This window comes from Castanea sativa, chromosome 5 (assembly GCF_040712315.1).
Source record: "Castanea sativa cultivar Marrone di Chiusa Pesio chromosome 5, ASM4071231v1".
In the NCBI taxonomy this organism is placed as follows: domain Eukaryota; kingdom Viridiplantae; phylum Streptophyta; class Magnoliopsida; order Fagales; family Fagaceae; genus Castanea; species Castanea sativa.
This window is the reverse complement of record NC_134017.1, coordinates 75936686-75947160: the sequence shown is the minus strand read 5'-3', so window position 1 is coordinate 75947160 and position 10475 is coordinate 75936686. Positions and strand designations below refer to the sequence as shown.

General features: G+C 33.2%; 1 protein-coding gene across 3 annotated transcripts; it reads left to right on the top strand.

The window, feature by feature from the left end:
• Positions 1–3022: 3022 nt before the first annotated feature.
• On the top strand, positions 3023–6937 carry LOC142636239 (cysteine-rich receptor-like protein kinase 10). 3 transcript variants are annotated; one of them, XM_075810390.1, is made up of 7 exons: positions 3023–3963; positions 4164–4295; positions 4399–4499; positions 4683–4893; positions 5271–5508; positions 5727–5877; positions 5994–6937. In XM_075810390.1, exons 1-7 carry the CDS (start codon positions 3141–3143, stop codon positions 6324–6326), a joined length of 1989 nt encoding a protein of 662 aa, XP_075666505.1. In that variant the 5' UTR covers positions 3023–3140; the 3' UTR covers positions 6327–6937. The 3 variants fall into 3 exon arrangements, with proteins under 3 accessions (XP_075666505.1, XP_075666504.1, XP_075666503.1); XM_075810389.1 differs by having other exon boundaries at positions 3024–3963; positions 4158–4295; positions 4402–4499; XM_075810388.1 differs by having other exon boundaries at positions 3024–3963; positions 4158–4295; positions 5994–6936.
• Positions 6938–10475: the final 3538 nt, after the last annotated feature.

The window sequence follows — 10475 nt, the reverse complement described above, 5'->3', positions numbered from 1 at the left end:
GGAAATTCTTGTTTAATTTAATTGTGCTTGACAATGTAAATTACATTGTAGAGACTCGAGTGTAGACACATAAATTGACAAATGTTGTACACATCTGTAAAAAGTGTAAAATATTTATCACCTTTTACAAATGTGTACAACATTTACCTCTTTTTGTGTGTCTACAATATAAATTTACATCGCAAGTACAAATGTAGACACCTAAAGTTTATTCTCCATAATTGCTAAATAGGATTATGTAGAATTCCAGAGTTTTGTATTTGTCTATATATATATTGAAAGGTCACTATTGAAGAGTTGCAGACATTCAAAATATTAAAATTGTTACTGGCCATTAGGCACACATTTTCGCATAATTCTGAAGCCATAAACCGTTTCGCTCGATTGGTCAAGGCCAAACTAAGGTTTATCTTTCTTAGTTTATTTCCACGATCAAGGTTGAGTTTAGTAAAGCGTCGATAATTTTTAGGATACACTAGTCGCATATCTGCGCGTTGCACGTGATAATTTTTTTAGGATGATCTCATTAAATATTTTATTAATACTATAATTTTAGTTATTAACCATTGTTTTTTCATTAGTTTTTAAGTTAATTAAAACCTTAAATGTACCTCTTTTTTTTTTACCTTTATACACACGCACAGTGAATCTTTACACATACCTTTAAGAAAACTCTATATATTCCACTTTTTGGGATGCGTAAAATTATAGACTACTACTTCATAATGATAGTAGCTAATGAATTTTATATTTTTTTTAGTGATCTTGTTTGTAACGTTCTTACCATTATCATATATTTACTAACTGATGATTTGCATAACAAAGACAATAAATAAAATGTAGCATTGTTCATTAGATTTTCGAAAGTAATAGTGTATGAAAATTATATATATATATATATATATATATATATATATATATATATATGTATGTATATATATTATAAATAAGGTTAAATGAAATGTCAAAAAATGGATTTTTAAATTTTGTAACTTTATTTCTTATGTAATTTCGACTACTATCAGAGAACATCTTTTTTTTTTAGTTATGATTAATATGGTTTCCATAGTTAGAGTTTGAATAGTTTTACATTTAAATTTAATACTATGATTGTATTTAATTGTTGATTGTTGATTTAATTTTTTAAGTGAATTTAACGGTTTATGTTATTACACTGTAAAGTTTTAATGTTCTTCACACGGTAATCTCTATTTTATTTTTTACTTCTCTTTACAACCTCTTTGTTTTCCAATCAACGATTACTAATTGACTTTTTTTTTCTTTATCTACTCTTTATTACTTTGTATTGGTCTCTCTCTCTCTCTCTCTCTCTCTCTCTCTCTCTCTCTCTCGATTGGCAACCTATCGTTTTTCAAAATTTGATGATGATTCTATGACATTAAATATGCATTGTTAGTTTTTTTATTTATTTATTAAATTTAGTGCTTCTAGTTTGATTTGTTTTGTATTTCATTCTTCCTTCGATGCATTGGGTGTGAGAATGAGTGTTTCCGTAGCATTACTCCACTTAATGTGGACAATTTTATTTATTTAATTTAGAAAAAATATTATATTTTAAAATTTTTAAAATAAAAAAGGAGTGGAAATATAAATAATTTAATGATATATATGGGGGATGTGGCTGAATTTAAATGTTAAACAAAATGATATGAGAGAAAAAAAAAAAAAAAAAACATGACAATAAACGCTAACTTATCCAAATAATTCTATGTAATGTAATAATAGTACATTCTTATAGTGACCCTAAAAAAAAAAAGTACATTCTTATATACTATTTTTATTTATTTATAATGCAATATGATAATACAAAACTTAAAATAGAGATGCAAAACTGAGGGAGAAAGAATTCTAAAGAATTAAATCCCATCAACCAAAATAGAGTTCTAAAGAATACAAAACTTTATCAAGCTAAAATAGAGATGCAAGAAAACTATGCAAAGAATGGAAAAGTGTGACAAATTTATAATAAGAGTGAAGGGATAAGAAGAGATAAATAAAAGAAGATAAAGGGAAAGCTGAAGCAATATTAAAGTAAAGGGTAGCAGGGAGATGAAAATGTAGGGTAATAAGAAAGGTTGAAGAAAGTGTAAATATTTAAAAAATAAGTAAATGTAAAAACAATTATAGGAAAATAGGAAAAAAAAAAAGAAAAAAAAAATATATATATATATATATATGTTAAAACCGACAAAGATGAATATGCAAAGTCAATAATCTATTTATATATATTTTTTGTAATATGAATAAATAATAAATAATAATTATGTGGCGAATGACATGGCGATAAGATAACGCAATAAGAGTTCATCAGCAATAAATGTCATGCTTCAACTTTTAGTAATATATAGATTACAAAGTTGGTCCTTATCCTTTATATCATATTTCAATTTGATCCCTAACTTTTTTTTTTTTTTCAATTGGATCGAGTTGGTCCTTTACCTTTCACTGCCGTGTTAATTTAGTCTCTATCATAATATCTTGGATAAAAAAGGTTGATATGTTAAACGGAATAATAAAAAATTACTTTCTATGCCACATTAGTTAGATGACAATTTAGTCCCTACCTTTTTGTCCTACTTAATGCTCTTGTAAGACATTGAAACCATCACTATTTTTTATTTTTCTTCAATCTCTTGGCTTTTTAATGGCTCCAAATTTTGGATTTTTGTAATGAACTCAAATTTTAAATACTTAAAAGAGTAGAAAAATATGTTCAAATTTATAAAGGAAAGTGGACTTATATACTATTTTGTACTCTAATCACTTTGAGATTGACAATCTTACAATTTTACATTTATATTAGCTTTTGTTTGAGAGTTACATTAGTTTACTGTTTTTATTTATTTTGTTATTACTATTGACTAATATTTTTCAAATTAACTTATTTTTAATCATGCTCTCCTATACTGAAATCTGGGCTCCTCCACTTGCTTAAAAGCATTGATTCCACTCAGAAGTCGTTCAAACCTTCAAACACGTCTTAGAATAATTTGAGTTGCTTGACTTGCTTTATTGACGAGAGTAAATGAACTTCGTAAATATCTACTATTTTCCAATGTTGACTTGCTCTATATCCAAGCAATTCTTGCTGGATCCAAAAAGCTTAGGCTGGTTTGATCATGATAATGGGCGGGCCTTCCATCAACTTCTGGATAACCCTTTTGGTCCTCTCCTTGCTGATCGTCAGCTTCCATAGCCAATCAAGAATCCAAGCTGTTCCAACTTACAGCGACCATTCTTGCCCGAACACATCCACTTTCACCATCAACACCCCCTACCAATCCAACCTGAATCACCTCTTAGCTTACCTCTCCTCCAACGCCACTCGCAACATTGAATTCTACAACGCTACTGCCTCCGCCTCCACCACGGGCCCTGTTGATGATACCGTCTACGGCCTCTACCTATGCCGAGGCGACATGTCACCTGATGTCTGCCGAGCCTGTGTCGCCGGCGCAACCAAAGACTTAATAGTTCGCTGTCCAGTGGAGAAAGTTGCGGTGGGTTGGTACGAGGAGTGCATGTTGAGATACTCAAACCGCTATATCTTTTCCAGCATGGCTTCTGACCCAGCTGATTACAATTGGGACCTATTGAATGTGTCGGAGCCAGACCGGTTTGACCAGCTAGTGCAGGCAACAATGAATGACTTGGCAACCAAGCTTTCAAACGTTAACACTGGAGCCAAGAAATTCGGGACAAGAGAAGCGACTTTCTCAGCGTTTGAAACGTTGTACACACTTGCCCAGTGCACGCCGGACCTGTCCGGTGCCGATTGCTATAGATGTCTTAAAATAGCCATTGCTAGTTTGCCAAGCTGTTGTAGTGGAAAGAAATTGGGCTTAGTTCAAACTCCTAGTTGTAATGTTAAGTATGCACTGTCCCCGTTTTACCAGATCCCAAGTGAACAGCTTGATCCTGAATCACCAATAACACCTAAAGGTAATTTCTAAATGATATTATTAGATACTACAAATTTAAATGAACAATCATGGACTTTTTAATAGTCGATCGGTATCACTCCTTTACGGCACTATTCAACCAAACATTATTGTCATCATTGTCCACAAAGGACCTCTAATTACTAATCATTTTATCATTTAGCTTAGAAATGATACATAATACTGTTTATGCAGGAAAAGGTCATATCTCATTGCAGACAATTGTCGTTATTGTCGCTTCGATTTCTGTTTCTGCGATGCTATTTGTTACGGGCTACTGCTACCTTAGAAGGAAGCAGAAAAAAAAATACAATGTTAATCAGGAAGAAAATGGTAAACAGGGAATGATTTGATTGCATTGATTTTCATATTTTCTAATGTTTACATTTGTGGTTACGTAATTAACTGTTTTGCATTGCTAATGATATTACTACAGTAGAGTCCTTGCAATTTGATTTTGCTACAATTGAAGCAGCCACCGACAAATTCTCTGATGATAACAGGCTAGGTGAAGGCGGATTTGGTGTGGTTTACAAGGTATTGGATTAGTTTACCATTTTTTTTGTTTTTTTGTTTTTTTTGTTTGAGGATTAATTCTACTCATCAACTATAGATAATCTAATGCTTGCAATTCCAACAATGCTGAAGCAATTTTGATGTTGAGATTACATAAATTGTTAGGGGTAAATTGTTCTAAGATTGGTTGAATTATATTCTCAGGGCATACTTTCTAATGGACAAGAAATAGCTGTGAAAAGGCTATCACAAAACTCTAGACAAGGATCAAAGGAATTTAAAGACGAAGTTGTAATGGTAGCTAAGCTTCAACACAGAAATCTTGTAAGGTTATTGGGATTTTGCTTGGAAAAAGAAGAAAAAATACTTGTTTACGAATTTGTGCCCAACAAAAGCCTTGACTACTTTCTATGTGGTATGTCACTTATAAACTTATGTCTAGTTTTCTAGTCTGCCATAGAATATGAGAGGATTAAGGTTTTTCTTCAAGGAGGATAAAATCCATTTAAGGATTGAGTTTGCAGACTTCTTAACTACTAATAAATTCATTATTGTTGTGGAACTTACCAGAGATGAATAGATCAAATTGTCTCTGTTTAAGTCTAGCATTTTGTTTTTGTCTGTGTGTAAGTCTATAGCATTTTTTTTTCTTCTGTGTAAGCCTTGACTACTTTCTAACTTGAAGTTCTCTCTCTCTCTCTCTCTCTCTCTCTCTCTCTCTCTCTCTCTCTCTCTATATATATATATATATATATATATATATATATATATATATATTTGATGAATGTGTAGATCCTAAAAGACGAGAACAATTGGATTGGTCAACACGTTACAAAATTATTAAAGGCATTGCTCGAGGAATCCTTTATCTTCATGAAGATTCTCGACTAAGAGTTATACATCGTGACCTTAAGGCTAGCAACATTTTGTTAGATCAAGACATGAATCCAAAAATTTCAGATTTTAGCATGGCAAAGATTTTTGGAGTTGATCAAACTCAAGGAAACACCAACAGGATTGTCGGCACATTGTAAGTTGTAAATGTCTACAAAAAATCTGAACCACTTTAATATTCTACAAATTCTACTTTCTACGATTTACAGATGTGTTGCACTCTAACCTTAACAGTAGCATTAATCTATGCATGAGTAATGCTGTCAGTTATACCGAGTATTTCATTGTTTAGTTAAATCCGTTAGCATATCTTGTTACTAACATTTGCCATATCTTGGGAGCTGGTTTTTACAGTGGCTACATGTCTCCAGAATATGCTATGTTTGGACAATTTTCTCTGAAATCCGATGTGTATAGTTTAGGGGTCCTAATTCTAGAGATTATAAGCGGCCAGAAGAACAATTCTTCTTGTCAAGAAAATAGTGCTGAAGACCTTTTAAGCTATGTGAGTATAAACCAAATATTCAGATTTTGTCTTCCTATATGAATGCCAACATCATCACAACCGTGTGGTGGCAAAAAAAGAGTGACATTACAAAATTACATGACCAATTGATGCAGGCTTGGAAACATTGGAGGGACGAAACACCCTTGGAATTGTTGGATCCAACTTTGGGAGACTCTTACGCGAGAAATGAAGTCATCAGAAGTCTCCATATTGGATTACATTGTGTACAAGACAATCCAGCTGACAGGCCTACTATGGCTACAGTAGTTCTTACGCTAAACAGTGACTTTGTTACTCTGCCGTTACCTCAACGACCAGCATTTTTTTTTCGTAGCCGAACAGAGGACAACAAGCGTTCAAACGAGCAGGAGTCAAATCAATCTACAAGCAAATCGATCTCATGTTCTGTCAATGAAGCATCAAATACTGAATTATACCCTCGCTAGCGTGAGTATAGTAAGGGTCTCTCTAAAATTAGTATTTGTTTGGAAGTCATTGATTTGAACAGTGAGTTGCATATGACCGTTGCTTAAAGATTTGAGACTTCATGAACCGTAGAAAGCTTGCAAACCAATAAGTATAATTAACCAAGACCCAAGACAAAATGGTTAGAAGACCAAGAAGACCAAGCTGCACTTCAATTTCTAATTGCTAAATACATGCCTCAAGGCATTACCATTATGACTTTGGTAATTTGATATAGAATCACACTTCTAAGGGCTTGCCATGTTTATTGGTTCATTTGGCACCAACAAAATTGGATTTTGTTTTGGTTGCTGCTGTTGCTAAAAGTTAGAATTTTTATTGTACCTAGAAAAATAAGGTTCAAAAAGTTGAATATTAGCAAATAAGCTCCACCTTTTTTTTTTCCTTGATACATAGATGTTTGTAGTGGGTAAAAATCAACTCAAAAAAATAAATTTATAAGTCCTAGTGATAGAAACGACACCTCATATGCTAGTTCTTATTATGACATGTTTGGACTGGTTAATTATGTATGAATGTTTGCATGACATGATTTTAATGGCCGTTATTTCCTAGAAGAATGATTTTGATTAGGCCAAATGGGTGACCAACCCTTTCTCATTTTGTAACGTATTATTTGAATTGCTATTTGATAAATAATAATTCACAATCTGCTTGTTCACCTGGGTCTCTTCTTCCGCAAGAGCTAACCTATCTAATGCTTGTTTGCCTGGGTCCAAGTGAATACTTAGGTTTATTATTCAGATCCAGATTAAAACAAAATAATCATATCATGCAAAGCAGCGGAAAAGTAAATAATACAACGATATGATGACTCAGAAAAACCAAATCGATAAAAAACTTGGGATGATTTAACTTAGTTATCGTCAAGGTAAAAAGCAAATCCACTAGAAAGAAATGAATTTTACAATAAGACTTAGACCACTAACATCCTATTGTTATCACATGTGGAACTTACTGACACGACCATGTGACAGCTTTGAATCCATAGACTTCTTCTCTCTTTGGACTTTGCACCAACACAAGCTCACCTGCTTGTGACTTTAAGACTCCACTCAAAGGTTTTGGATCTCCTTAGACGTTGATCTTGTATGCAGCAACTTCTATAACACCAGATCTTGAGATTCTTCAAGGAATAACACTAGTAGAAGGCTTTAGAGAGATTTTGAGTACAAGATGCACTCTAATCTCTCTAAAAAACTCTGAAAACCCTCTTTAGGGTTAGCTTATAATGTCCTTTAAATATTGGAAAAAACGGCTTGCGATTTGGGCTTCAAATGGTCAAGTTATGGGCTTTTTATGTTTGCTGATTTTTTGCTAATATGCGACTTTCGATCAATCGAGTACCACCAAATAGATTGTAACTCTTTTTTTTTTTTCATCCCGAACTTGAGTTTTTTGTCTTAGACTTGAAAGTACACTATTCTAAACCAATGAGACTTACTTTTTGTCATGGTTTGCCAACATTACAAACTCAAAACCTAAGAATCTCCCCCTTTGGCAATCCGTGACAAAACAAATATACAACATAATGCCCATATACAATAAAATGCCCAAATACATCACAAATCAATCTAAGACTCCTAACCTAGAAGTTACAAGAAGATACAGAAGATCTTGATCAGAATATACCTGTCTTTCCTAAAACACTCAAAAGATCACATCAATGCATGTGTGGAAAGAAAGACATATAAACAATATGAAACACAATATAAAAACAAAAGTAAACTAACTCTCCCCCCAAACAAAACATTATAAAAACCTTTTCCAAATTTCATCTATTTCTCCCCTTTTTTGTCACGTATTGACAAAGACAACCTAATCAAAGAGTAAACAGTAAACATATGCAGTGGCGGCACCACGTTGACTGCATATGTTTACTGTAGGGTGTTCCCAGGAACACCTTGAACTAAATAAAAAAAAATTTACATATAATAATTATTTATTTATTTACCCTTAAAAAAAACATAGGAACACCCTCAACTAAATCAGGAACACCCTCAAATCAATTTTTTTTTTTTTATCTATTCTACTCTCAAGCAAAAAAAAAAAGCCCAAAAAAATTGGTAACAGAGCAAGCCCACTGCCCAAAGCCCAACATCAATCCTAAACAACCGATGTAAAGCAAACAAAGTCTAAAGAAAAAAACAACATACGGCAAACCCAACAGATGGTAGCCCAAGCCCACGGATTCTCAAAAACAATTTTAAAAAAATTAAAACCTAATATACGCGTTTGCCGGTACAAAAACTGAAATCAGAAAAGGAGAAACCTAGCCTAAAGAAAAAAAATCTCATGTCATCAAAGACCAACGGACGGTGCCTCCACCTCAAACTCGAGCAACAGAGCTCATTGGTCATCGCCAGTCGGATCAGAGATCGGTCATCGCCTTGCCAGTCGGATCGGAGATTGGAATAGCACAGATCGGATCGGAGATTGCTTCCTCGCGGACCTCGCCAGTCACCTCGAAGTGCTGCCCAGCCCGACGATGCCGCCCCTCAGCCTCAGGCCTCCCTGCTCCCTCAACGGCTCAACCTCAAGGTATTTCATCTTTTCTTCTCTCCGACTCTCTCTTTTTCTCTAATGAGTTTTCTCTCTTAGACTCTTACTTCTCTCTGTCTCTCTCTCTACCGAAAGTCTGAAAGAGTGAAAGTGATTTCATTTAAGTGAAATGAGAGTCTCTCTTTCTTTAAGACTAAAGACTTTATCTGATTGGCTGATTCTCTCTTTTTTTCTTTTATTTTTGGGTGAAATTGCTTAGCTTTATTGAACTGTAATTGCTTAGCTTTATTTTAACTTTATTAATATTTGTCCCTGTTTTGACTTTATCCGTTGGTGTTGGTGAGTTACTAAGTTCGTCTTTTAGTGTATTGTCTATTGTGAACTGATTTGTGATTGTGAATTTATCATTTGATTGGCTCTTGTGATTGGGGCTTGTCTGTTGAGTGGGGAGGGGTGGATGGGGGCATGGGGCCGGGTGGAAAGTAAAGGCATGAGAGACAGGCAGTGGGTTGGCAGTGGATAATGCACATGGGTGTATGCTAGTGCACAGTAAGAGGTGTGCTAATAGTTAGTAAAGAAAAATAATGAAGCAACTAATAAAAAATAATTAATAATTTAATTAACCAAAACATTATAAAAGATAAACAAATTAAATTATGTTAGGCTAAACAACAATAAATAATTTTATAATTAATGAAACAACTAAACAACAATAATTAATAATTTTATTTATATTTCAAATGAACTTATAGTTTATTATTTATTCTTTTGATAGAATTATGGACAAATATTTGATAAGAAAACCACAATATTTGATTGTTGTTGTTGTCAATATATAAAATTTTCTTTTTATTAAATTGTGTAATTTATGGTTGTTGAGGAACACCCTGGAAAAAATTGTTGGAGCCGCCACTGGACATATGCAACAAAAGATAAGAGGAAATAGAGAATTAAGGAAACAACTCCCCCTATGATCAACATAGGTTTTAAAAACATCTTTCTCCCCCTATAAAAATAGGAAAAACAAAACATGTTTTGGAAAAAATAGTTTTGGGAAAAATTTAGGAGGTGGGGAAAACTAAAGACACACATAAGTTGAGGATACACATAAGAAGAAAAAAATATTCTCTCTTGCAAAATATGCAAACTTGACATTATGTGACCCATAAACAGTTGCATGAGTAGATAAAATATTTGCACATTATTATCCATCATATGTCTCTTTTTTTTTTTAAATATTCTCAATTTTCAGCAGGTCACACATAAAAAATAGCATATACTAAACTATACAAAACTCAAAAATTAATCAATTAATTTTTAAATCAAGTTGTACCCCATTAAGCAAAGTGTATGCGTGTTGTGTGAGAACAATGAGAGATATGATTGCAAAAATGCAAGATGGATATAGAAAACAATGCGATATGTGAATCCTAAACAGAAATGATGCATGAAAAGACAGATTGATCAAAAACTTAGAAACTAAAATTTTTTCAGTTTGGATCCGTCGAGTATCGATCGAGTATCAATCGAATCAGGCAGAGAGTTTTGCTGTAAAACCTGAACATTTTCAATCGGTCGAATATATGATTCGATCAGTCGAGACTTGA